Source organism: Macaca nemestrina, chromosome 13, assembly GCF_043159975.1.
Source record: "Macaca nemestrina isolate mMacNem1 chromosome 13, mMacNem.hap1, whole genome shotgun sequence".
Taxonomy (NCBI): Eukaryota; Metazoa; Chordata; class Mammalia; order Primates; family Cercopithecidae; genus Macaca; species Macaca nemestrina.
Window position 1 is genome coordinate 122,187,478 of NC_092137.1, and position 27,703 is coordinate 122,215,180.

General features: G+C 53.7%; 1 protein-coding gene and 1 long non-coding RNA gene across 4 annotated transcripts in view; one reads left to right on the forward strand and one right to left on the reverse strand.

Annotated features, from left to right (window-relative positions):
• The first annotated feature begins 10,539 nt into the window (after positions 1 to 10,539).
• Positions 10,540 to 11,620, forward strand: LOC139357985 (uncharacterized). The gene is made up of 2 exons (XR_011612159.1): positions 10,540 to 10,861; positions 11,382 to 11,620. It is a non-coding gene; the product is annotated as an uncharacterized lncRNA (long non-coding RNA).
• Positions 11,621 to 13,426: 1,806 nt separating this feature from the next.
• The window catches only part of LOC105490018 (potassium voltage-gated channel interacting protein 3), a 92,382-nt gene continuing 78,105 nt past the window's right edge, over positions 13,427 to 27,703 (reverse strand). For all 3 annotated transcript variants that reach the window (XM_011755226.3, XM_011755227.3, XM_011755228.2), the window contains 7 exons: positions 22,265 to 22,389; positions 21,769 to 21,838; positions 21,477 to 21,547; positions 17,749 to 17,856; positions 16,972 to 17,076; positions 16,188 to 16,250; positions 13,427 to 15,484 (listed from right to left, as the gene is read on the reverse strand). In XM_011755226.3, coding sequence (XP_011753528.1) covers positions 15,437 to 15,484; positions 16,188 to 16,250; positions 16,972 to 17,076; positions 17,749 to 17,856; positions 21,477 to 21,547; positions 21,769 to 21,838; positions 22,265 to 22,389 — 590 coding nt within the window. In that variant the 3' untranslated portion in view covers positions 13,427 to 15,436. The remainder of the gene's footprint in view (positions 15,485 to 16,187; positions 16,251 to 16,971; positions 17,077 to 17,748; positions 17,857 to 21,476; positions 21,548 to 21,768; positions 21,839 to 22,264; positions 22,390 to 27,703) is intronic.

A 27,703-nucleotide genomic window follows, 5' to 3' on the forward strand; every position in this document is an offset into this window, starting at 1 on the left:
CGCAATTTCATGGATAGAAGATTCGTTCTTTCTGTAGATCTTAGCAACCTCATCATGTGATTTTTGTTTTCTTAAGTCAGGAGTGTTCCCATTTTCACTTAAAGGAAGGCTTCTCTTTGGCATATCGGAATTGCCGGCACCACTCCCCTTTTGCTTTGGGGCCATTATGAAGTCAGATGATGGTGCCTTGCACAGAAGCACTGCGGTACCACAACAGTGGATCTAATCACGGAGCCAGCTCATTGGTGACTAAGGGGCAGGGAGGGCAGACGTCATGGAAAAGCTGAACAGAGGAATGATTCCTGTCCCAGGTAGGATGGAGCAGGATAGTGCAGGATTTCATCACACTACACAGAACAACACATAATTTAAAACTTAGGAATTGCTTATTGCTGAATTTTCCAGTTAATATTTTTGGGCCATGGTTGACCTTGAGTAACTGAAATTTCAGAAAGCAAAACCATGGATAAGAAGGGACTACAGTACACTAGAAATGCAAATGAATGTGTAGTGACAGGAAACAGTCCAGTGGTTGCTTGGGTGTAGACACGTCCTTGGAGAAACTGCTTGTACCGAGGACAAGAGATGGTGGAGAGCTGGACAAATCCAGGGTGGTGTCCAAATGGATGGTGGACAAATCCAGGGTGGTGAAACAGAGATCATAAGACTGACAGAATATACTCTTTGTGGCTTATAAATTATTAAATTATAAATAAGACTAAGGCCATGCCAGGCAAAAGTCACATACCCCTACACTAAAAGAATAAATGTTCTAACTCACCAACTGCCAGATGCTAACTGATGCCTCCAGACTCCACTCCACAAAGCATAAGTATAGGTTTGACTGAACAAGAGACTGACTTCAGTAGTTTTCTCCTGATAAGACACCACTGACTGTGGGCTGGTTCTGACCAGATTATAGAGGCTGTGCAGTGAGTACCTTTGTGTTCTTTTTTTTTTTTTTTTTTTTTAAAGGCAGGTCTGGCTCTGTTGCCCAGGCTGGAGTGCAGTGGCATGATATTGGCTCATTGCAATCTCTGCCTCCTGGGCTCAAGCCATCCTCCCACCTCGGCCTCCCAAGTAGCTGGGAGCACAGGCGCACACCACTGTGCCTGGCTAATGTTCTAACTTTTACCTTTTGACCCTTAGAGGCTAACTTTAGGCATTTAATGTTACGTTTCCACCCCAAAGTGAGCACGGATTTTATGCAACACACAGGGTTATTCAGTTGCATGTGTTAGGGTCCCCTCATAAATATTCATAAGGCTCTCATATAACTTACTGAATATGTATGTATAGTTCCTGTCTTTGGGCATACGCCTCAGCCTTGCCGCTTTTTCCTCTGAAGTGCCTGCTTTTGGTTTCTGCTAAAGGCCACGTTTCCCCACCTGTGGGATGGCCAGCCTGCAGGTGGCAACCCTTTCTAAGAGATAAAACTCTCCTGGCTAAATTTCTACACTTTGTGACTTCTTCCATTGACAATTGTGACTGAATAATCAGAGAGGAAATAAAAGCTTTTGATCCCTGCTTTCTCCGTGGCTACCGTTATGATGTGGGTTGGTTTTGCCATGAATTCCTTGTCACTGCCTCAATGCACGCCCAGCCCCACAGGCAGCTTGCTCCTCTCTCTGCCTCTCCCTTGCTCTGGTTGGTAACTCGCATGTTTCACAGAGAAAACAGAAGCCCTCACTTGGCATTTCCTACTCCCGTGCCCTCAGACCCTCCACACCTGCACCTGCCGTGTGCTAGCCCCGCTGATGAGGAGGGTCCTCCTTCCCAGGCCTCAAGTGCTGTGCAGGAGCCCCTGCACCATGGTTGCCTTGCACTGAGACTTACCCCGTATTCCTCTTGAGCAGGACTCTGCCTCTTCAGCACGTCTTCCCGCCTGCTCGGATCTCTCTGTCTTAAACAAATCGAAGCAAAACTGCTCTTTGGCCCCACTTCCCTCCAGCTGCCCCTCCCACATCGCTCACCAACCTTCCTCGGAAGGTCTCCCACAGGAGCTTCCTTCCCATATGAATCTTCACTTTGATTCCTTGTCTCCCATTCATTCCTCATTCATCCCGATCTGACCTGTGCCCCCATCCTTCCACTGAAACATGTCTTACTTAAGTCCCCAGTGATATCCATGGTGCTCAGACCAAAAGACACTTTTGTTGTTGTTGTTGAGATGGAGTCTCGCTCTGTCGCCCAGGTTGGAGTGCAGTGGTGCGATCTCGGCTCACTGCAACCTCCGCCTCCAGGTTCAAGCGATTCTCCTGCCTCAGCCTCCCAAGTAGCTGGCACTACAGGGGAATCCGCCACCACGCCCAGCTCAAACGACACTTTTTATCGTTACCTCTAAGCACTCTTGGCCTCTCTGGGCCATTTCCCCGTGCTTTAAATACTGCCTTCCCGTGGCTTCCCAGCAGAGGTGACTGGTTGCCTTCCAGTATCCTTTCTTTCCCTCTTCCTTAGCAGTAAAACCCCATTTATTTGCTAGATACGTGGCTGCCTAGAATAGAGAGATTCATTTCTCAGTCACGCTTTGAGGCTACATGAGACCATGAGAGTTAGTCTGATTAGCGAGATCTAAACAGAAAATTTGGGAGTTAAAGGAATTATTTAAAAAGAATCAGCAGGCCCTTACTCTTCACCCTTCTTTCTTTCTACTGGCTGAAATGTGAATGTGATGGCTGGAGCATGAAGGGCCATCTCTGGCCTTGAGGTGACAGGTTACCGGAGCTAGGATCTGGATCCCTGAGGATTGTTGAGCTGCCAAACCAATGCCAAACAATGCTCTGTTGGCCTTTTATGCAAGAGAGAAAAAAAAATCTATGGTATTAAAAGCTCCCATTATTCTGAATCCCTGTTCCTTGCAGCCAAACATAGTCTCCATTGATAGGTCTTCTGTCATATCACATTGTCTTGAATTTTCCTCCTCTATCTCAGTCATTCTTCAGACTCACTCTCCTCCATCCAACCTGTAAATGTTGCCGCCTCTCAAAGCATGGTACTTATGTCTCTTCTCACTCAACAGGATCCCTCAGACCACATTTTTCATGCTTGATGGTTTAGTTGCTACCTATAGAAAGAAAACTCACATGTGTACATCTCCATAAACTCAACTGTCTATGGGACACTTTCATTTTGATGTCTCAAAGGCACCACAAGCTCAACATGAACTCACGATGTTTCCACATCAAACGTGGTCTTCTTCTGTATCTCAGAGGATGTCATGGCATCCCCTGACCATCCACCTGAGCAGCCCCCAAGCCAGAATTCAGTCTTTGCCTTTTCCTCACGCTATTCCCATTTGCATCTTCACATCCTGGCAACTTTACCTCCCCACATCATCTGAACGGATGGACTTCCCACCATCCCAGGCCAAGATGCTATCTGACCCTGCTGGCCGCACTCCCACTGTGGCCTCTGTGATGATTTAAAAACATGTCCTCAGGCCGGGCGCAGTGGCTCAAGCCTGTAATCCCAGCACTTTGGGAGGCCGAGACGGGCGGATCACGAGGTCAGGAGATCGAGACCATCCTGGCTAACACGGTGAAACCCCGTCTCTACTAAAAAATACAAAAAAATAATAAAACTAGCTGGGCGAGGTAGCGGGCGCCTGTAGTCCCAGCTACGCGGGAGGCTGAGGCAGGAGAATGGCGTAAACCCAGGAGGTGGAGCTTGCAGTGAGCTGAGATCTGGCCACTGCTCTCCAGCCTGGGCAACAGAGCGAGACTCCGTCTCAGAAAAAAAAACAAAAAAACAAAAACATGTCCTCAAATTATTTGACAAGCCTTCCATGTCCATTGCCTTTCTTGTGGGCGGAACCTAGCAATTCACTTCTGAGGAGTATGGGGGAAGGACCCAGCATTCCTTCCACAGCTAGGCTGTCAGGCTGCCTGGCTGCTGCAAAAAGTACCGTAGCCTGGGGGACTTAAACAGCCGCAATCTGTCACCTCAGTTCTGGAGGCCAGGAGTCTGAGATCATGGTGTCGGTGGGCTGGGTTCTTCTGAGGCCTCTCTCCTTGGCTTGCAGGTCTCTGTCTCCTGGCTGCCTCTGCACATGGTTGCCCCTCTGTGCACATGTGGTGCTTGTGTCTCTTTATGCGTCCTAATCTCTCCTTATAAGGACGCCAGTCAGGCTGGATCAGTGCCCACCCTAGAGCCCTCATTTTAGTTGAACTACCTCTTTAAAGGCCCTATCACCAAATCCAGTCACAGTCTGGGGTCCTGGGGTCAGGACTTCAACATGTGGATGAGGAGGGGGTGCAGTGCAGAGTCCATCACAACTAGGTTCTAATCGGTGACCCAGCTGCTTCCTGGCTCTCAGGACAGTGCATCGGTCTAGGTCCGATCAGGAGAGAGAAATCACGCAGGGATTGGAACAGACTGAGTTTAATACAAGGAGGTAGCAATTACGGCAGGGGATTGGAGCCATGAGGGATAGGCTGGTAAAAAGTAAAGAGAACTCTAAGGACTAAGGAAGGACCTTAGTATAAGAGTAACCAAGTTGGGCGTGGTATTTTACGCTTGTAATACCAGCCGTTTGCAGGCCAGGGCAGGAGGATTGCTTGGGCCCAGGAGTTTGAGACCAGCCTGGGCAACATGGTGAGACCCTGTCTCTACAATAAAAAATTTAAAAATTAGCCAGGCGTGGTGGTGTGCATCTGTGGTCTCAGCTACTCAGAAGGCTGAGCTGGGAGGATTACTTGAGCTAGGGAGGCTGAGGCTGCAGTGAGCCACGATCACGTCACTGCACTCCAGCCTGGGGGACAGAGGGAGACCCTGTCTCAAAAAAAAAAAGCAGCCAAACTCTTAAGATACAGGGAAGAAGCTCCCACCATATAGACCATGAGATCCAGATCTTGCTGTAGTTTTGTGCTGGTGAAACTCGCTGGAATCTTGTGTCTATTGTAGCAACCATATTCCCCTTGGAACCAGATCTTCCCCTTCGTCATCAGGACCCATCACTGCAGCCACTGGATCAACCCTCCTGTTTTGCCTGTTGATTCAGTGGCATAAGGAACCCAAAGTGACCAGGGAGCAGTGTTCACTTCTCTGTCTCCTGGGGGAGGCTCTCTCCCTTTGAGTGCTAATATCTCCAGCAGAGCTCAAAGTGGCCAGGACAAGAAACAAAACTGCTGTAAACGAGTTATTAGATGTACTAGCGAGAGAAGCACTCCCACTCCTTATAGTCCATAGACGATGCTGGGCAGGGAGTATGTGTCCCGTGGTGAAAACCTCTGCCCCTTCCACAGTGGAGGAGGCCCAGGGTAATCACCTGGCACCAGCTGGCTGGCTGGTTTCCATGGGGAGTGGTGCCATAGCAGGGACTTTCCACTGGTCTCTGTTGTTGGCAGACTGAGTCTGAGCAGTGGCGTCAGCCAGGTCCACCTTGAGACGGGCAAATCCATGTAGTTGAGACCACGCGTAGACCCCATTCCTGCCACCATACTTTCCACCATCTCCTTACTCCAGACAGCCAAATATACCGCTCAAAGTTCTATCCACTGGGGGGACTTCCTTCACCGCTGCCCTTCAGAGTCATCCCCGAGTGGGGCTGCCATCTGCAGCTTGTTACTTTTGGGTGGCATAAGCCGATTGTACAGATCCATTCATAAGTCTTGCTTGAGTTTCTTCTTCCTCAGTAGACTGATCCTAAAGAACATGCAGAAAGCCACAGGCAGGGATGGAGGGAGAGGAAGCAATGCAACTGAACTTGCTGTCAAAGGAACCTGAGCCACCCGCTCCTGCAGCTTAGCTGTCCCCTCCCACTGCCTGAGCTCCATCTCTTATCTGCCACTTCCACTTGATAGCACGTCCAGCTTATGACTAGGTGGGTCAGACAATACAGATTGTTTTAGGAAGCTCAGACCACGTGGTCGCCTGACAGCCCATGGTTAGGTTTTCAGTCTTTACCAAAGCCCAACAACAAAGCTAGAGGCTGTTTCTCAAAAGGAGAGTGATTGTCTCCAGGAGACGGTATAGACTGGCTCCAAAATCCTACCGGTCCAGCTGTGATGGTTCTCCTGTTAGTGCCTTCCAGAGGCTTCAAGCTCATGCCTATTGGCCGTGAACACTCCAACCATCAACTGACTTCCACCTCAGCCACTGTCTAATTGCAACAGTCATGAGAGACCATGCCAAGAATCACGTAGTGGGCCCAGTCAAGCCCCGTCCTTGTAACATGTAGCTCAGTGGCTGTGTGGCAATAGCTAAACAGAATAACCTCCTTTCTGGTTTCTCTGCATCCACTTGGGTCCTCTCCAACCTGGTGTCCATGTTTCAGTCAGAGTGGGGTTTTCAAAACACCAATTTAATGTAATACTCCTCAGTGGCTCCGTGCTGCTGTCAGGCTGAGGCCAACACCTTTGGGGTGGCTCTGCCCTGTCCTCTCCCATTTCCCCAGCATTTGCACCTGGGATCTGGCTGCAGCCCCTGGCAGTGCTGTCTCCCTCCCACCCCTCACCGCTTTCCCCAGCCCCTTCCTCCTCATCCTGCAGGCTGAGCTCAAAGGCTGCTCCCTGGTGGAGTCCCCAGGTCATGCGCCTGGCCCAAAGCTCTCACCAAACCATGGGCCTCATCTTCCTGATCATGACATCGGGTGTAAATTTATACTTTTCATAGGATTTAATTTATTAACGTCTTGTCTCCAAAAAAATATAGGCTCCACCAGGGAAGGCTTTGCAGGTATTCTGACATTTTATCCCCATTCCCTGGCACAGTGCTGGGTGCACAACTTATTTTTTGTTGTTTTTTGTTTCAATGAATGAATGAACGAATGAAGCAATGGGCAGATGGGGGATCGGGTGGGACAGATGGGATAGATAGTCGTCCCTGCCAACCAGTGTCTTGTCGCTTTTTCCACATCTGCAGGGGCGGCGGGAACGAGGCCCTGTAGTGGGCAGGGAATGGGGTGGGGGCGCAGTGGGGGAGAAAGGAGGAGGCCAGCGATTCCTCCCCTCTGGGGCCCGTTTGCTCTGCCCAGAACACACTTCTACCTACTTGGAAAGTTTTCTGCCGGGAAAGTTTGTCCACAAAGCAAGAAACTTGAGGATTTCTAAATCCTGGTCGGCTGCCAGGAACTAACGGGCGCCTGGCTCCTTGGGGCCTTAGTTTTCGTTTCTGGATGTTTTACTGTATTTGGTGATTTTTCAAACCTGGGAAAAAGTGCTGCCTGGCTTCACATGCTGTGTTCCTGAGCTGGGACACAGCCAGGAGAGCTCAGGAGAGGAAAGGAGATGGAGGAGGGGCTGGGCTGGGGTGGGTGCCCAGGCTGAGGCCCTCCAGTGCAGGCCCCGCCAGCAGAGATGTCTCTAAGGGCCTTCGACCCTGGTGTAACCCCACAGCTGGCCTCACGACCCCAAAGGCTCAGGGCCCTGTGCCTGGCCCCTCCCTGGAAGCCCTGCCAGGGCCTCCCTCCCTGTGACCTTGACTTCAGCCGCACTGGCTAAGCCCTGCCTCCCCCTGGCTCGCAGAAGCGGATAGCCCAGAGATTGGGAGGAGGTGGCTTCAGGTGCAGTTGCAGGGCTGCACCCCCCAGGTTTTGCTTCCTCTCTCTTCGGCCCTCAGTCAGGGCTTCCCCTGTGGGCTTCCTTCCATGTCACTGTGAGGACACAGTGGCAAAATGGCAGCAACAGCTCCAGGACTGACACCTTTGCAGCTTCAGAGATGGCGGAGGAGAGAGCACCTTTCCCAGCCTTCCCAGCAAAGGTCTCCCTGGGCCTCGATGGTAATCAGGTCATGTGCCCACCCCCCACCAATCACTGGGACCCGAGGGGGAAAATGCACCCATTGGCTTAGGCCTGGCCTCGCTCTTTTCCCTTGGAGGTGAGAGCTGACTCCAAGGCTTCACGGATGGAGAGTGGAGGAGGGGTCTCCCAGTGAGACTGGGGGCTACTGGCAGGAGAAGAGGGAGGAGGCTGGGGAGGCAGAAGACTGGTGCTCGGTCAGGAGACCTTCCTCCTTGCCCTCATGGTGCCCAAGGCCACGAGCGAGAGAGAAGTTCCTGGGACCTTTTATCTCAGGCAGAGAGATGGGGTAGACATAGATCCTGTATGCACGGAAGGTTTGATTATGTTCAAAGCTGGTCAAGAGCTGAACGGAGGGGACTCTGTGCATGGGTCAAGGTGCAGGAGCGAAGGCAGGTACGGCCAGGTCTGGTGAGCTCGAGAGAAGCCGGGTTTCCTGCTTGAGGAACAGAGAGAACAGAAAGGTGTGCAGGGCTGGCAGGGAGCCCAGTGCTAAGACTGATGGCCCTCGGTGGCCGGGCAGCAGTCAGGTGGGGGTGGGCCGGGGAGGCAATGGTGGTCCACTGAGTGCTGCCACCATCACTTAAAGATGGCTGTGCTCTAGCACTGTGCAGGAGGAGCCCGACTCGCTTCCAGGGCCACACAGGGCCTTCCTGACAAGTCCCCGCCCAGTACACAGCCCCTTTGCCAGGACCTCTCAGCTCTGGCCAAAGGCGAACAAGACCCATATGTTCCCCCTCTGGATCCGTGAGATGTTCGAGTGGCGGGGGTGTGGGCGGGGTGGGGAGAGTTTCTCTCTAGTACCATCATCTTGGCCTCACTCAGGCATGAGGTTGCTGCTGGCCATGCTGGCTCTGTCACCGGCCCTCAAGCCCTTTCCCTGTGCAGCGGGGCCCCACCTCTCCCCCACCCTCAAGCTCTTTCCCAATCTCTGACCGCTGTGAAGCTCACCTTGCAGGGAACTGACTCTGCACACTCGCTTGACAACCAGCTGGCTGGGACAAAGTCCAGGCCACTGCAGCTGGCCCGCATATGACCAGCGATTTCCTCTCCAGGAATGGCCGGCCTTTGGTAGGCCCCTAACCCAAGGGGCTAGGGCCCAGGTGAAAGGACCAGAGGGCTGGGGGAGGGCCCCGTACCTGCTTTGGGCTGGCAGTAGTGCCTCTGGACCTGGGGGCTTGTCTGGGACCCAGAAGGTTGATGATGGCAATGAACAGATCAGAGAACCACCTTTGGAGGAGGGTAGGACTGGGTCAGAGAGGTCCTCTGCGGTCGGTGTCAAAGCCTTACTCACTCTAGACAACTCCGCCTGGAATGTGCCCTCTAGGGAAGTCAGGGCAGGTGACGGGGATCAAAGGCTCCTCAGTGATCTGAACACATGGCAGACATGTCCCACACCAAGGAAGGCTCTGCTCACTCCTGTTCTGTTCACAGTTCTCGGGGATGTCCCAGCCCTCCATCGCATTCCCACAAGCGCAGTCCCCAGCCTGTGCCCCGAGGTCACTTTCCGCATCCGCGGCCCCATCACCTTCAGGGCCTGTTCTCATTGCCTTCTGCTGCCCGCACAAGACTTGAATTTCCTGACAGCAGGAACTGCGGCCTCTTCCCTGTGGACTCAAGATGCAGCTATGCCTGTGTGTGGAAGGTGTTTAATAAATGGGGAATGGCACCTGCCTTGCCTAGACCTGGGAAGGCAGAGCTTGGAAGGTGAGGGGAGTGAAGGTCAAAGCCCCACCCAAAGCAGAGATGCAATGATTAGGGCTCAGGGAGGACAAAGCACCCTGCAGCCTCGGGAGCCTGGGAGGTGGCTGTGAACGTGGAGGACAGTGTTGGTGTTCCTGAGGGTTCGGGGCCACGGGGCACGGGTCAGAGGCCGCAGAGTCCCTAGCAAGTGCAGAAGGGTCTCTGCCTCCCTGGGGCAGGCCGTGGTCCTGTCGAAGTCTGGGTCTGTAGGCCTCAGTTATCTGCAAGGGTCTCCTTCCGTGGGCTCCTGGAAGGCTGCTGTCTCCCGTCTTCCGGACCCGGCGGGGCCTGTGAAGGGTGTGAGTGGCGTTCGCAAGCTGTCTTCTGTCCGATCCGGAAAGCCTGGCGGGTCAGGGGCAGGCTTTTTAGGAGCGCCCCGGGGAATGAGGCCGGGGACACGCATCGTGCCCGTCCCCAGCACCCAGCTTGGTGCACTCGGTGGGCTGGTTACTTGATACAGTTTTGGGGGCAAACCATGTGGACAGCGAAGTAGAAATAGGAACGTATCTTTGGGGCTGTGAAGGAAATGACAAGTTCCTTCCAAGGAGCTTCCTCGGGCCGAAGGAGGGAGGAGCGGGAGGCCGTGGTGGGGCCCTGTCGCCCCCGGCGGTCAGTGGAGAGGGGCACAGCACTTGAGCGCCTCACTCCTGTCTCCTGCGAAATCGCTCCTGCAGCCGAGAAGCCTGGGACCTTCTAAACACGAGCGGCCCATTCTCCGGAAAGCTGTGCTACAGGGAGGGTGTGGGCGCGCTGGCCACCGTCTCGGACCCGCCTTTCCCACCCTACCTGTCGAGAGGGCCCTTGGGGTGAATGCAACAGGCCAGGCCCAGGTGCCAGCGCCGGCTCTGGGCCCCCTTCCCTCCCCATTTCCGCGCGGTGAGAGTGGCCTGCTGTGGCCCGATGGCCCCGACTACCCCTCCTCAGCCTGCTGGTCCCCACATGGGCCTTGGGGTTACCAAGAAAACTGGGGAGCAGCATAGATTTGTTTCTAAGACCTGGAAACTCCTTCTGAAATGTCTGTCCGCTCTCTGATGGCCTATCGGTGTGAGTCACCGTTCCGTAAAAGGGGACAGATGCAGGCACACGTCAGTGGCTAGGAAGGAGGGACGCCTGTGTTCATTAAGAGATGAGGAGATGTGTACGTGGAATCATCACACCAGCCCTAGCAGAGGAATTTTGTTGTTCTCGTTGCTTATTTTACAGATAAGGGAAACCGAGGCCCAGCAAGGTAAACTGACATACTGAAGACGACACGGAAAGTTCCAGAATGGAAGCATTGCCCCGTGCTGTAGATGCTGCAAGGCTTTAGAGATATGGCGTGTGTCAAGCAGTCACCTAGGATGTGGACTGGGGACACAGCTCTTCTCTGTCCTCTGGGCAGGGTGAGGGGAGGGGATGTGGACTGGGGACACAGCTCTTCTGTGTCCTCTGGGCAGGGTGAGGGGAGCAAGAGGATTTCCCCTGCCTTTGCCCCTTTCCCACCCAGACTTCTACATTGACTGGGTGGGAGCCGCACCCAGTGAGGACCTGGGAGTGCTGGCTCCCAGAGCGGATGGGACCAGCCCTGACCCTGTCCCAGGGGCAGCCAATCCATGGGCCATTGAGAGGCTTGGCAGGGGAAAGCTGTGCCCAGCAGAAAGGGCCATCCTCAGTCCAGTCAACTCCTCTGGGGGTGGTGGGAGTTTGCCCTACGGAGAGAAGATGCTGCACAAGACAGAATCGAGGCAGAGGGCAGCCGCGTTTAGCAGAAGCAGTGCCAGGGCAGGGAATGTTCTGTTCCCAAACGCCAGGCCATGAGATGGTCTAACCCCACTGCTGGAGCTGGATGTGCTATCTGAACATCCTGTGCTCATTGAAGCCTGATTCTGTCATGCAGTCTGTCTCCTTGTGCTTGTTTTACAGATGAGAAAACCAAGGCACAGCGAGATTGTGTGACTTGCCCAAGGTGAACGGTGAACTGGGGTTTGTGTTGTGGCAGATGGGTGACTACGTCACAAGGGTGCTTGGGGAACTTCTGTCTGTCCTCTGTGCTTGAGGCTGATGCAAGAAGCATGAAGGGTGTAGAGAGCAGTAAATATTGAGGGAATCTAAAGAAATGCAATGTTACTTGCAAAAATAGTAAAAAAAAAAAAAAAAAAAAATTCAGTGTAATTTCCAAAAATAACTAACGCAATATTTCTAGTCTCACTGCTCTCCCAGACCTTATCACTTCCTCATCAAGAGATGGAGACTAGTTCTCCTACGCTCAAAACTCAGTAGGACTTCATGTGACTCTTGATGAATAGAACGTGGAAGAAGTGATGAAACTTGACTTCTGAGGCTAGGTCATCCGAGGCAATACGGCTCGTGCCCTCGTGCCTGGTTCTCTCTGAGGACACTTGCCCTTGGGAACCTCGTCACCACACTGCAGGGAAGCCCAGGCCACACGGAGAGCCATAGATGTGTTCCCGCCAACAACCCCAACTGATGCTGCGGCTTACTGCCAGCAGCACCAACTGTCAAGCATGTGAGTGAGTGAGCCGCACTTCTGCCGCGTTCTAGTTATCAAGACAGTCACATGAAGTCCTACTGAGTTCTGAGGGCAGGAGAACCAGTCTCCATCTCTTGGTGAGGAAGTGCTAAGGTCTGGAGAGCAGTGAGACTAGAAATATTGCATTAGCTATTTTTGGAAATCATATGTGTGTATATATATATATATATATATATATATATATATATATTTTTTTTTTTACTATTTTTGCAACTAACATTGCATTTCTTCAGATTCCCTCAATATTTACTGCTCTCTACACCCTTCATGCTTCTTGCATCTTCGACCTTTTAGCTGGGAGATCGCCTTGCTTCCACATGAACTAAAGCCCTTGGACTTTTCTTTATTATCTATTGGTGGCAAAGTCTCTTATTTATTTATTTATTTAGTGACAGAGTCTATTCCACCCCAGGCTGGAGGGCAGTGGCACCATCTCAGCTCACTGCAACCCCCGCCTCCCAGGTTCAAGCAATTCTCCTGCCTCAGCCTCCCTAGTAGCTGGGATTACAGGCCCTCACCACCAGGCCCAGCTAATTTTTTGTATTTTTAGTAGAGATGGGGTTTCACCATGTTGGCCAGGCTGGTCTTGAACTCCTGTCCTCAGGTGATCCACCCGCCTCAGCCTCCCAAAGTGCTGGGATTACAGGCATGAGCCACCGTGCCACACTGAAAATATTTTATTAGCCTGGTGTAAAATTCCAGGTTGGCAGTTACTTTTCTCTCGGCAAACTGGACGTGCCATTCCCCCGTCTTTCCGCATCACTATCACTGAGGAGAGCTGGCCGTCAGTCTGCCTCTGGCTGTCTTTGTCATCTGTCTTTGGTGTTCTGCAATTCACTGTAACGTGTTTAGGTGAGCTCCCTTTTATCTTGCTTGCTTAGGACGTGTTTGGATTTCTTCCATTTGAACTGGGGAGTTGGGGAACCCTCCTTCTCCCTCCCCCGGGCTCTCATTCTTGTCCCTTCTCAATCATTGTCCTCACACGGCTTATACTTTTGAAAATAAACACCAGGAGACACGTTCAGGTAAACACTGCTTTCTTCTGCCCCGTGGCCCTCACTCCCCAGCCAAGGGGACACCCAGAATGACTTCCCACAACTGGGAAAGAAAAATTATCTGGGGGTGAAATACACACGGTGCCTCAAGAAGTTCTCCTGCCCTGTGGGGTCTGTGTGGAGACTCCAGGGCTGGCGCTTCCCAGGAAGGCCCCGAAGGCCCACTGTGTGCATCTCAGCCTCACTCGGCCTCAGTGAGGTCACACTGCGAGCCTGAGAATTTGAAGGGCGTTCTCTGCCCCCAGAGCCAGCTCTCAAATGTTTACCAGCACAGCTCGGGGCAGGATCCGCGGCTAATGGCAGCAGGGGTGGAAAAGCTGAGCTGAAGTTCAGAGCTGGGATAAAGCCAACAGGAATCCCTCTCCTTTGTCAAGTTTATTTTATTAAAATATACAGGACTGAGTATTAGTGGATGCTGAGAACAGGAACCACCCTCCCAGGCCGTGGCCGAGGGAGACGCTTCTGCCATGCAGACATGCGGCCGGTCTGGTCCCAGCGCGGGAGGCAGACCCCTCCCGGTTGGGCTGTGCAGCCAGTCTGGCCCCGAGGTCAATGCGGGCAGGGGTGTGGTGGGGACGCTCTCCTGAGGCCTTGGTCTTAGCAGAGTGACACCAGCTGGGAGGGCCGGGCAGGGGGAGAGGGGAGGGAGAAGATCCCTGAGCCAGGGAAAGCTGATGCCCTCCTGGAGGCAGAGGCCCCCGGTCAGCCTGGAGTCTGGAGCCGGTGTCCCTGCAGTTCCGCGGGGGAGGCCATGCTGTGCCCGAATGCCGAGGGGCCTCCACCACACCGCCTTGCCTCTGAGGGCCCTGCTCACCCTGGGGCTGGCCTCCTGGGACACTCGGGGACTCCCCAGGCCAGCCCTGAGTGGAGCTGGGCTGGCTGCGATGGAATGTATTATGTGGGAATGTTCCTGGAGGGGCCGTGCGGCCTGGGACCAGGTTCCTTCTCGGTGAGGCCCGGGCAGGTGCGAGCAGCGTCTCTCTCCTCCGGGGTTTCCGCTGACCACCCAGCCGCAGGCTCCTCAGCCCTCACCGCTGGCTCCAGCTTTGGGCTGGCACTCTCCATCCCCAGATGGAGGGGACCGCCAAGCAGAGTCCCCAGGGTTTGTGCTTTTAAATGTTGGTCAGCCGGGCTGGGCTTTGGGGCCCTGCTGATCTCAGGCACAGGGCAGACCCCCCAGGCCTCTTCCCTAGGGCCACCGTACTGGGGCTCCTGGGCCCGAGCCTCAGCCAGCAGGAGGGCCTGGCCTCTGAGAAGCGGTGTGCTGGGCTCCCACCGGGGCTGCGCCTGAGCTGCTAAGGAATGCTTGTGCTTTTTGTGCAAGGCTGGGGCAAGCCTGGGCAGAGGGACGGCGACACTGCTTCAGGAGAGGGGGCTCAGCCAAGCCGCTGGGCCACAGGAGGGGCACTGCAGGAAGAGGAGGGACGCACCCCTTCCCAGGCCCCTCTGAGCTCTGCCCCGGGCTCCCTGGCTGCCAGTCCCTGAACCATGTGCCTCCTCCCGGGACCTAAGAGGACCTTGGAGGGAACAGTCTGTGCTGGAGGGTGTGTACAGCCCCACCCACTGCATTCCCACTGAACCAGGACTAGGACAAGGAAAGGCTCATCCCACCCTGTGGAAGCGCAGAGTGCCCTCGGATTTTCCACCACGACCAGTCCCCAAGCTTGAAATCCCCCGCCTTCCTGCCATGGAGGGAGAATGGGGCCCAGTGGCCCTCACCACCCAGGCTTGCCCCACAGTGGGTGGCCTGGTACCCAGCTCTTCCAGGTCAGTGGAGTGGCAGGGGGTCCTGCGACCCCCAGGAAAGCATTTCCAGAAAGCTGCAGGCTCGGCCTCCATCACCCCTCTCCCCTGCCCCCCAGCTGGTCCCTCTGGGGTCCTGAGGTAAGAGGCTTTCTAGAGGCGTAGGTAGTAGGTAGGGAGTGGCTGTGGGGAGGAGGCCAGGGGAGCCCGGAGCCGGCCCACTGTGTGGCAAGAAAGCAGAATGGAGAACGGGACGAGGTGGGCTCACCGGAGGTTGGACCCTCCCCTGCAGGGGCACTTGAGCCCCTTCCTGGTGACATCCAGCAGCTGGTGGCCTGCAGACCTGCTCTGTCAACCGCTTACCAGAAGCAGCCTCGCCTCACTGGCCTGGGGAGGGCTGGTTGGGGCTCCTGGACTCGGCTCCCAGCCAGACTCAGCCCCTCCCTGCCAGCCCAGATGAATGGCTGTATCTGTGTGTGTGTGTGTGTGTGTGTGTGTGTGTGTGTGTGTAGCAATCTGTTCACTTTTTGCAAATCTATTTTTTAAAAGTTTCTCGGAGGCTGTTCCTGGCAGGATGGAGGTTTTTGGGGGTGGAGGTGGCCATGGCCATGCACTTCTCCGGACGTGTCCTAGATGACATTCTCAAACAGCTGCATGGAGCTCATGATGTTCTCGTCCTGCGTGGAGAGAGGAAGGGACGCCGGTCAGGTGTTAGGTGGGCTCCAAATCCGACCTCCTTGAGCAGATTCCCGCCAGGGACTCGGAGACTGCACCAACTTCCTGTCTGTCTATCTCATTGGGTGGAGGGGAGCTGGGGGACAGGGAGGTGAAGTCCGAGGTCCCCGGCTGGTGAGGCACAGCCTATCTTCAACCCCACTCCTGACTGCAAGCCCGTCTGGGACAAGCTGATGAAGGGGACCCCGGCTGGCCTCCAGCAGAGGCGGGGGCTGACCAGGAATGCTCTGGGAGTGGGGCAGTGGAGGTGCTGGAGGCCCAGCATCCTGCCCCCTGAGGTGCTCTCTGGAAGGGCCAGCAGCAACACTGCAGAGGCTCTGGTGCCTCCCCACAGTGACCCTCTCCCTCTGGCTGGCCCCATGTCTGCCCCTAACTTGAGACTCTCCAGGGGCAGGGCTGAGGGAGGGTGTGGGGGGAGCGGGGTGATGCTGTGGGCTACAGGGGTGGGTGGGGAGGAGGAGACTCAGACAAGAGGGCAAGTGGAGCTTGGGGCTGCCCAGGAGGTGGCGAGGGGCCAAGGACAGCTGTCACATCCTGGGCTGGCAGGGGTGGGACTGGGGTGAGGGAAGGGGCGGGCGCTGCCAACCACCCACCTCTGTAGCAGAGCCTGTAGAGAACTGTGGCCCGGCCTCCCGTGCCGCCTACCTTCTGACAGGTCTCCAGGAACTCTTCAATGGTCACCACCCCATCCTGGTTCCGGTCCATTTTCTGCAACCCAAGCCACGCCCAAGGTGACTCTGTGCCCCAGCAGAGACAGCCCTGCCCCGGGCCTGAGGACGCAGAAGTCACAGGTGGATGGATGGGCGGGTGGGGTCCCTCCACTCCGACTTGTCCCCTGTGACTCCTCTGGATCCAGGCCACACAATGAACCCTTCATAGCTACCTCCCAACCGACTGCTGAGGCTCCACGCATCTTCCCCCTGCTCCCCTAGGCCACTTCCCTGAGCCTTCCTGGGCTTGGGTTTCCCAGAATCTGTCCCCACACTCACCTCCCTGAGAGGCAGCCAGGGCAGAGGGAGCAACTGAGTCACAGGACGGCCCATGTCTAGTGGCCCCAGCAAGCGCGCGGCAAAGCCTGCAGCCCCTGTACCCCCATGCATACAGGTGAAGGCCCCCAACCCACTCCTCTCCCAGAGCATCTTCCTGGAGGAGCCATACAGCTCTCAGGCGGCATGGAGCTCTGGCCCGGGGTCAGCTGCCTCGGGATCCCAGCCCTGGCCCCCAGATGAGGTCCACAAGGCAGAGCGGCGGTGTAGTTCGCTTCTCAGGGGTTCTGACAACCAGCCAGATGGGAGGGGCAAGTTTAACCTCCTCATGAGGAGTGGGGAGGCTTGGAGGGGCAAGGCACTTGCCCGGGGGAGGGGGCCCAAAAGCGAGAGCCCCTTCTCTGCCCGGTTCCTCTCCCTAGGCAGGGCTGGTGCGCGCTCACCTGGAAGAACCTCTCCACGTGCTCTGCCGGTGTGTCCTCCCGCAGGATGGGGTAGGTGTGGCGGCCCATCATGTCATAGATGGACTTCATGATGGCCAGCATCTCCTGGAGGGGGAGGTTGGCATGAGCCTGCTGCAAGGCTGGGGTGGCTGTGAGGGCCCAAAGGGAGCAGGCGGCATCCAAGAGTGCAGGGCACCTCCAGGCCAGTGAGTGCGAGGCGCCAGACGAGCTGGACAGAGGAGCCTTCCCGCTTCCGGGGCACCCAGAGCGAGCTTCTGACTCCAGGGGAAGCTCGTCTCCCAGGGAAGTGGGAGATGGATTGTGTGCTTATCTCCAAAATGTGACGCTGTAGCAGAAAAAGTGCTTGGACCAAATGAAACCTGTCTGTGGGTCCGTGCGGGAGGGCTCCCATCTCCACCCATGCCTTAAGGGACCACACTGCCCCCTTCACTCGGTGGGGGCCAAGGCCAGGACCTCTGGCTTCTCCACTTAAGTCTCCCCCAGGCCTTCTGTGTCAGACAGGATGACCGGAACACTTGCTGAGCTGGACCGAGATGTGTGGTGCAGGGTACATGAGCCCACCCTCCACACCTGGGTGTCCAGGACTGAGGGCCCAGGAGAGGAGGAGAGCCCGCTGGCTGCTGTCCCCGGGGCCAGTCTCTGGATGGAGATCGGGAGAAGACAAGAGGGCAGCAGGAGCAGGGAGAGGAAGAGGGGTGGGGGGTAGAGCAGCAGGAGGGGAGGAGGGGACAGCCCCTGCCCCCAGCCCTCCACTACCTCTTTGGTGATGTAGCCATCCTTGTTAATGTCGTAGAGATTAAACGCCCACTTGAGCTTCTCGTGGACTGTGCCCCGCAGCAGGATGGAGAGGCCGACCACAAAGTCCTGTGGGGAAAGAGAGGGCGGGGCGTGACAATCCAATCACTGCCCAGGTCTAGTTCCAGTTGCTGTGTGGCTTCCACTGAAATTCACGTCTCCATAGGCGCAGAGCCTCCCTAAGAGACTGACGGCGTCCATTCAGGTCAGCACAGGACGAGTGTGTGCCCGCGTGTGAGCGCATGCACGGGTGTGCACCTGTGTGAGGGTGTGCACCTGGGTGAGTGTGTGAACCTGTGTGTATGCACCTGTGTGTGTGCACTGGGTGTGTGAACCTGTGTGTGTGTGCACCTGGGTGTGTGCACTGGGTGTGTGAACCTGGGTGAGTGTGTACATCTAGGTGAGTGTGTGAACCTGTGTGAGGGTATGCACCTGTGTGAGTGTGTGAATCTGGGTGAGTGTGTGCACCTGGGTGTGTGCACCTGTGCAACAGTGTGCACCTGGGTGTGTGAACCTGTGTGTATGCACCTGGGTGACTGTGTGCACTGGGTGTGTGAAGCTGGGTGAGTGTGTGCACTTGTGTGAAGGTGTGCACCCGGGTGTGTGAACCTGGGTGTGTGCACCTGTGTGAGTGTGTGAACCTGTGTGTATGCACCTGGGTGTGTGAACCTGGATGTGTGCACCTGGGTGAGTGTGTGAACCTGTGTGTGTGCACCTGGGTGAGTGTGTGCACCTGTGAATGTGCACCTGGGTGTCTGCACCTGTGTGTGTGTGCACCTGGGTGAGTGCACGCGCATGTGTCTGCATGTGTGTCAGGAGCGGCATGGCCAGGTGCATGCGCATGTGTCTGCATGTGTGTCAGGAGCGGCATGGTAGCTGATACTGAGGTCAGATAAAGACATTCAAATATATATGGTGTCCTAGACCGTTTAATGCCGTGCTGCCTCGGGAGACGCCTGGGGGTGCTCTGTTAATAAAGGAGGTGCTCTGTGTTTACTCTGCCAAGCATCTGCATGGCAAAGGTGCTTGAAAACTTCTAGCCTAAAAAGCTAGAGGAATGATGCTCAGCTTTTTGTTTGTGGTTTGTTTTTAGAGACAGTCTCAGACGGTCACCAGGCTGGAATGCTGTGGTGCCATCACGGCTCACTGCAGTCCCCAACTCCCAGCCTCAAGCGATCCTCCACCTCAGCCTCCTGAGTAGCTGGGACCCCCTGGAGTAATCCATGCCTGGCAAATTTATTTTATACTGACAGAGATGGTCTCACTATGTTGTCCAGGCTGGTCTGTAACTCCTGGCCCCAAGTAATCCTCCTACCTTGGCCTTCAAAAGTGCTGGGATTTAATTCCAGGGCCACCTTGCCCAACCCTGGTGTTCAACTCTTGAGTCATGACATGCTGTGTGTGGCCATTGCCTTTGGCGTGTGACCCTTTATTACTAATGTGACAAAATATGACAGTTCGAATGGTTTCCATGTGACAACTTCAACTGTTTTGTTACAGCAGTTGGTAGAAAGCAGGTTTTCCCTCTACCTCTTGGAAGGTTTAAAGGTGAAAGGTCCTCCCAGGCTGCTCGGAAAGAAAGGGGTGAGAAAAGGGCTGTACCAGCGAAGTCGGATGGAGGACAGTCAGAGTGCAAGGGACAGGGCCATGCATCGGGGCCCTGAGGCCCCTCAAGTGCTAGATTTTTGGGATTGGAGGAAATCTGTACCATGAGAGAGAGAGACAGAGAAAAGCAATTTGGAAGAACAAAAATTATCCCAGGAGAAAAAACTCGACAACAACTATTAGGTTCAGAGATTAGAAATCTTGCATCACTAAAATAAGAATAGGATGTCATACAAAAGGGGTAACTGGAAAAAAGAAAGAGCTCTTGGAAATTAAAAATAAGAAAGCAAAATGACAGACTTAGAAGAAATGTTGGGAGAGCAAATGGAATCTTCCAGGAAGTGGAATGAGAAGGCAAACAGCTGGAACATAGGGGAGAAAGAGGGTAATGACAGGTGCACTCCAGAGCGGCCGATGCTGGGACACAGGCAGTTCGGGAAGAATGGGAGAAAACGGAGGAGAGCGGGTCGGAGCAATCAGAAAACACGATTTCCCAGACCGGAAGCAGAGATCTCCAGCATCCACCACGTCTTGGCACAATGTGTGAAAACAGCCTGCAGTTTAGTTGTAGGCATAGATCATAGTGAAATTTTAGCAAATTGGGTGCAAAGAGAGGATCCTATAAACTTTCTGAGAGAAAAGCAAAGCCAAACAGAAAAAGCAAAATCAGGTCCCATTCACAGGACAGCGTCAGCAGGGGCACCTGAGGCAGGAGGCCCAGGGCACGACGCCACCCCCGCTCTGAAGGAGAACAGCACCCCCGGGAGAGCTGGTCCCTACAATGGATCAAGCAGGAGTAAGAACAGAATAAAGACACTCCTGGTGCTCAAAGGCTCCAAAGTTACAGCTCACATCCTCTTTTATAGGAAGCGGCTGGGCGGTGAGCCCCTGAACACACAGAGAGGAAAGCAAGAGAAAGGAAGATCAGGGATCCCAGAACCAGGAGACCAGCCCAGCAGAGTGGGGAGGAAGCCCCAGAGGGCACCAGGCCCCAGTGAGGGTGGAGCCGTGGGAGGCTGGGTGGGGGGCTCCTCTGGCAGACCCCAGGAGGAAGGGGCAGGGAAAGGACCCTGAGTCCTCCCTGAGGCTCCTCCATGCTAACCAGGTGCTTTCTGTGTGCTGTGGGGTTGGTATTTTAAATCTGAAAACGAGATTTGAAAGCACGGTCTGCTTCTGCGTGTAGAGCCCTCGGTGTGTGGCTCAGAGTGGAGGGGTCCTGTGGCCACGGGGCAGGCGGGGAGCGTCAGTGTGCCCAGCGGGCTCGCGGCATAAAAACAACCCGCGCCGGTTATCGACGAGTTATTATTACCCCGTGCGGCCGGGGCCTTCTGGCCCCGTGTGCTTCTCTGTGCTTTCCTGTTAGCTGCCCTTGGCCTGGAAGCCAAGTTGTCGGGATATCGATCAAGCCGGCTCTCAGCAAGGTTTTCCTCCCCAAAGCGGTTTCAGCTTTTCGCCTGCAGCTATTTTTAGAGTCCTGGGTTCCGTAGATGGGGCCTCTCTCCAACGATCCCTTGTGGCGGGGCTGGGAGGAGCCCGGCTGGGCCCCACAGGGAAGCTGTCTGGGTAGGGGATAGGCTTCTCCCTCCGCCAGTGGGTAACTCCAGGCTTCACTCTCAGTGCCCAGCTGGGATGAGCCCTGGAGGCTGCTCCGGCTGGGAAGCTTTCTAGATATTTCTGGCCTATTTTCTGGGTAACAAGGAGTAAATTCTGAAAATGGAGGTCGCACATCCCACCATCAGCAAACCAGGCCTCTGGGTTAAGCCCTGATCCCTTTGAAAATGCAAATTCCTGCTGGGTCACTACCACCCGTGTGTGCCTCGGGGGCTCCCTTGACTGGGAGAGCTGGATACAAACTCTCAAATGGAAGAAAAGGCTGAGAACGTGGTACCGGCCCAGCAAAGTCAAACACCCCAGAGCTCACCGGCCCAGGGCCAGCCACATCCACTCGTTCCCAGGGTGACTCACAAGATCCTTCCCACCCAGGACCATGGCTCTCTCGACAGCCCTGAGAGTGACGCCAGGGCAGCGATTCAGCCCGGCAGCCACAGGGGCAGGTCATGTGGGAGGAATCCGGGAGGACCTACCTCAAAGTGGATGGCCCCGTTCCCATCGGCATCGAAGGCGTTGAAGAGGAAGTGTGCATAGGTGGTGGCATCTGGGGAGGGCAAGGAACAGGCTGGGGTGTGTCGGGGCTGCCTGGTGACTCATCCCCCACCCCAGGCAACCCCAGCTGGGGGTGCTAACTGTGTCCTGGTTTGGAGTCCCTGTTTTCCATGGGACAGGGGCCGCACCAAGCCTCCAGGATGCAAGGGGCAGCAGGAGGGTCCCCTCCCTCCACACTCGGGACATAGCAGAACTGCCCTGCCTCGGACTCACCTCCCTGAGGGAAGAACTGTGCGTAAATGAGTTTGAAGGTGTCTTCGTCCACCAGGCCCGTGGGACACTCCTGCAGCAGGAAGGCACCCCCTCAGCCCTCAGCCACCCCCAGCTCCAAGCCCGACTCTGCACGGTGCCTGGCTGGCCTCTCTCCACCCCCTTGGAGGCTGCCTGCTGCCCGTGGCACTGCTGAGACCTCCTGGCCTGGGTTGTGGAAGCCCGGGCAGGGGTGGGGTGAGAGGGAGCAGGGGTGAATAGGAAGGGGCTGACTGCTCCCCCATACCCTCTTCCTCTGTACCAGCAGCAGAGACACGGAGAGGGGAGCGTGGCAGCCTCAGTGACGCCCATTCCGGGGCCTGCCCCCGCCAGACAGCTTCCCACAACACAGAAGCCGCTTCAAGGCCCCCTGGGATATTTACTGTGGCACAGAGAAGTTTCCAGATCTCCCTGGGCCCGGGTCTCCAAGGCCTCTCCCCGGGGAATGGGGAACACTCACATTCTTAAAGCCCCTGTAGAGAGACTGCAACTCCTTCTTGGTGAACTTGGTCTGGGCCTGCAGCTGGTCCAGCCCCTCCGGCTGGTGGCGCACCGTGGACAGCTCCAGCTCACCGTCGCTGCTGTCTGGAGTGGGACACAGATGAGAGAGGGGAAGGCTTGTAGCCCTGCTCCTCCATCGTGCTCCGGTGTGGCCAGGGCATGGGCCAAAATAGTGGGTGGAAGAACTCTCCGTACATGACTGCCATGTACAGTCACACAGGCTGTGCACTGCACAACAGAGAGGGTGTGACTGAGCGGCCCACACAAGAGCTGCGCCTCTGCTTTCCTGCCCCCAACAGGGCAGGCCTCCCCATCGCAGCCCCTGCAGTGTGCCCCCCTGTCAGCTGCACAGTGGGACAAGGTGGGAGCTGCTCTTGTCCTAAAAGGTGCTGAACGAGGGGATACAGGAGGGGGAAAGACAACAAGACAGGCATAAGGGATCCTTGAACTTCAAGATCCAATTCCTAGACCACTTCCTCCATGTGGCCCTCCCTGGACTTCCCCAGGAATGCAGAGGGTGCCTCCTTGGCCCTCAAAGCCTAAGGCAACACTGTTCAGCTGCAGTTGGCAGAGGAGCGTTATTCACATCTCGGTAGGAGGCCAGACCTCCAGGGCTGTGGGGGCAGGGATCAGACCTGTCCTTTAAAAACAATACACAAGGCCGGGCGCGGTGGCTCACGCCTGTAATCCCAGCACTTTGGGAGGCTGAGGCCAGTGGATCACGAGGTCAGGAGAGCGAGACCATCCTGGCTAACACGGTGAAACCCCGTCTCTACTGAAAATACAAAAAATTAGCCAATCACGGTGGTGGGTGCCTGTAGTCCCAGCTACTCGGGAGGCTGAGGCAGGAGAATGGCGTAAACCCGGGAGGCGGAGCTTGCAGTGAGCCGAGATCGCGCCACCGCACTCCAGCCTGGGCAACAGAGCGAGACTCCGTCTCAAAACACACACACACACACACACACACACACACACACACACACACACACACACACACAAACTTGTTAACTAACCATGGCTACATCTCGAGGGGAGGTGCGATGTCAGGTGATTTTTACTTTTTTATTTATGATTTTAAAAAACATTTTCCTAATTTCTTTTGGTGTGACATGCATCACTTTTACAATGCAAAATAAAGCTAGAGCTGAAATAGCACTGAGTGCCCACCCCTTGCTGAGCAGCACCCTCTCATAATTAGAGATCGCCACCTTCCCATGGACCCAGGACGCATGGGCCCTGCTGCCCCGTTGCCCTGTCTCCCCTGGGCCACACAGAATGGTGGTGATCCATAATCACCCGCATGGCTGGTGCTGGCTGCTGCCTCTCCCACTGCACAGTGAGCTCTTCAGGGGCAGCTGTCCTGCACCGCTCATCCTGTGCCCGTGGTGGCTGGCATGGTGCCGGGCACTGGTCCTGTGCTGAGCTTGCTCCCTACCCAGGCCTCTCATGAGAGTGTGGCGGGAAAGTCAGCCTGCACTGCCCACTCTTACTAACCACAAGAGCATCCTGAAAGCTGCTCAGCAAGCGGGCTGTTTCTTTGGTCGACACATGCTCCCAGTCTCCAAGATAAGTATTTCATACCATCCTTCCCCTTACGTTTCCAGTATCTCCTCTCCCATCCTTACCCTCAGGTTAACTATTTCATACCATCCTTCCCCTTAAGCTTCCAGTATCTCCTCTCCCATCCTTACCCTCAGGATAACTATTTCATACCATCCTTCCCCTTACGTTTCCAGTATCTCCTCTCCCATCCTTACCCTCAGGTTACTTCCCACTTCACTGGGAAGACAGAAGCCATGGAGGAAAACTTCCCCAAGCCCTCACCCCACACCTACCCACCTGCCTGCACCTGGCGCAGACGTCTGCACCCCTGCCTGCTCCGTGGCTGAACTGTGCCTGCTCCCAGCAAAGGCAAACCTGCCTCTTGCGGTGGGTCCTGACCCCTCTCGCCTACTCAGGCAAGTGGTGCCAGCAAGTCTCCCGTTCTTTCCTCATCATCTTGTCCTCTCTTCTGGATCATTCCCATCACCACATAGACATACCGTAGAATCTGGAATCCTTAGTCATATTAAGTACAGGCAAACCCTGTAAACCAGCATCCCACGCCAGGCAAGCATCCCACATAGACTCTTCCCCTGCCCGGGGGCACAGGGATGCTCAGAGCAACAGCATTTTTGGTGGGAGAGTTGGAGGCAACTCAGGGGTTTACGGCAGGCAGGATGAGTAGGCGAAATATGGAGGCTGCACACTGGGGACAACTGCCGTGGAGCAGACGTACACACGGCAGCGTGGATGGATGGATAGTAAGAATCCTTTGATGAAGAGGCAGACCTTTCAGACTAGAAAAGCAAGATCCAACTAGATGCTGTTTACAAGAGGGATACTCCTAATACAAAGATAGATTAAAGCAGGGTGTGTGGCTCACGCCTGTAATCCCAGCACTTTGGGAGGCCGAGGTGGGTGGATCACCTGAGGTCAGGAGTTCAAGACCAGCCTGGCCAACGTGGTGAAACCCCATCTGTACTGAAAATACAAAAATGAGCCGGGTGTGGTGGCGGGCACCTGTAATCCCAGCTACTCGGGAGGCTGAAGCAGGAGAATCACTTCAACCCAGAAGGCGAAGGTTGCAGTGAGCCGAGACTGCACCATTACCTGGGTGACAGAGTGAGACTCCATCTCAAAAAACAAACAAACAAAAAAATTAAAATTAAAGACTGGAAAAACATTAAGAAAGCTGGATGTTTTATAATGATACAAGGATTAATTCATCAAGGCGGCAGAATAATCTAAAATAGACATCACCTAGTAACAGCTTTAAAATACCTGAAGCAAAAAATTCAGAACTAAAGAGAGAAACAAACAAGTCACAATCATAATTGCAAGATTTTGGCATCTTTTTCCAGTAAATGGTATGACAAGTGATAATATAAAAGGTTTGAAAAACACCATCAACCAATTTGACCTAATTAATATTTATAGAACACTGTATAATTGTAGATGCACATTCTTTTCCAAAGCATATCCTGTGGTTACCAAGATATATCAGATGCTGGAACACAGACTCTCACCACAATGGTATTAAGTTAAAATTCAGAGGCCGGGCGCGGTGGCTCAAGCCTGTAATCCCAGCACTTTGGGAGGCCGAGACGGGCGGATCACGAGGTCAGGAGATCGAGACCATCCTGGCTAACACGGTGAAACCCCGTCTCTACTAAAAAAAATACAAAAAACTAGCCGGGCGCGGTGGCGGGCGCCTGTAGTCCCAACTACTCGGGAGGCTGAGGCAGGAGAATGGCGTGAACCCGGGAGGCGGAGCTTGCAGTGAGCTGAGATCCGGCCACTGCACTCCAGCCTGGGCGGCAGAGCGAGACTCCGTCTCAAAAAAAAAAAAAAAAAAAAAAAAAAAAAAAAAAAAATTCAGAACAAGATACTTAGAAAATCTCAAGTATTTGGAAATAAACAATACGTTTCTAATTAGCTCATAGGTCAGAGAATAAACTGCAAGGTGATCACATTTTGAGATATTTTGAATTGAATGATTAAAAAAACAGAGCATATCAAAATTTGCTGGATGCAGGTAAAGCTGGGCTGAGAGGGAAATTTATTGCTTTCAATTCCTTTATTAGAAAAGAAGATAGGTGTAAGAGCAATGATATAAGCTTCGAGAGTCAGAATCTAAAAAATGCAGAGCAAATTAAATTCAAAGTAAACAGAAGAAAGAGCATAATAAAAATAAGAGTGGAAATCAATGACAGGCTGGGTGCAGTGGCTCATGCCTGTAATCTCAGCACTTTGGGAGGCCGAGGCAGGTGGATCACTTGAGGTCAGGAGTTCAAGACCAGCCTGGCCAACATGGCGAAACCCTGTCTCTACTAAAAATACCAAAAAAAAAAAAAAAAAAAAAAAAAAAAATTAGCTGGGTGTGGTGATGCACGCCTATAATCCTAGCTACTCAGGAGGCTGGGGCATGAGAATCACTTGAGCCCAGGATGTTGGAGGTTGCAGTGAGCTGAGATCGCACCACTGCACTCCAGCCTGGGCAGCAGAGCAAAACTTGGTCTCAAAAAAAAAAAAAATCAATGACAAATATAAGCATAGCCACAAACCTTGTAATAAAGTCATTAAGAAACTCAAGTCATAGACTGGAGAAAACATATCTCCAGGATATGTATCTGACAAAGCACTCATTTCCAGAATACACAATAAACTTCTACCAATCAACACAATAAGACTAATAACTCAATTTTTTTAAATAGGCAAAAGACAAGGACACGTCACAAAAGAAGATACACAACTGGCCAATAAGCACGGGAAAAGGTACTTCGAAAGACGTATGAGAATTCACGCAGTGATGTGAAACTGGAGTACTGGCGCAGCCAGAGTGGAGCTGCCTCTCTAAGCAACTCAGGTGTTAGCTGGGACCCAGAAAAGCTGTGCTTTAGGACTGTGAACCACATCCCTGAGTAAGCGCATGCTCTAGACCCAACGACAAAGTCAAAACAAACCTACTCTAACAGAGCCTAAAATAAAGTCTGTGGAGATCACGTGAGTTGGCCAATACTTTAACTACCCGCCAAACTAAAGTTTGTTAGCATTTATATTAAAACAATACAATCCATTCCCTACACGATCCCTTTCACAATGTCCAACATACAACAAAAAATAAAAAGACATAAGAAGCAAGAAAATGTGACCATAATAAAGAGATAAAGGATAAGCAGAATTATTAGACTTTTATTGTTAAAATTATTAGAAAAGAACTTTGAAACAACTATTATCAACACATTGAAAGAAAAAAAGAAAGCATAACAGACGAGAATCTTAGTAGAAAAATTAAAAACTATAATAGAACAACAAAATGGAACTTCTAAGCTGGAACCAAACAATACCTAAAATTAAAAATTCACTTGATGGACTGAGTGCAGTGGTTCAGGCCTGTAATCCCAGCACTTTCAGAGGCTGAGGAGGTAGACTGGTTGAGCCCAGGAGTTCAAGACCAGCCTGGGCAACATAGCAAGACCTTGTCTCTACAAAAAAATTACCTGGGCACGGTTGTGTGCACCTGTAGTCTCAGCTGCTTGGGAGGCTAAGGTGGGAGGATCACCTGAGCCTGGGAGACTGGCGCTGCAGTGAGCCATGGTCATACCACTGCACTTCAGCCTGGGCAGCAGGGCAAGACCCCATCTCAAAAAAAAAAAATTAAACTGAAAAAATTGAAAAAAAAAAAAAGAGAGAGAAGATGTAAACTACCAATAACAGGAAGGAAACAAGGGAAATAAGTACTAACTTTCCAGACATTAAAAGGATTAAAAAGGAGATATTATGAATAAGTCTTTAGACACAAATTCAACAACTTCTATAAAATGGACCAATTCCTGAAAAATGACAAACTACCCAA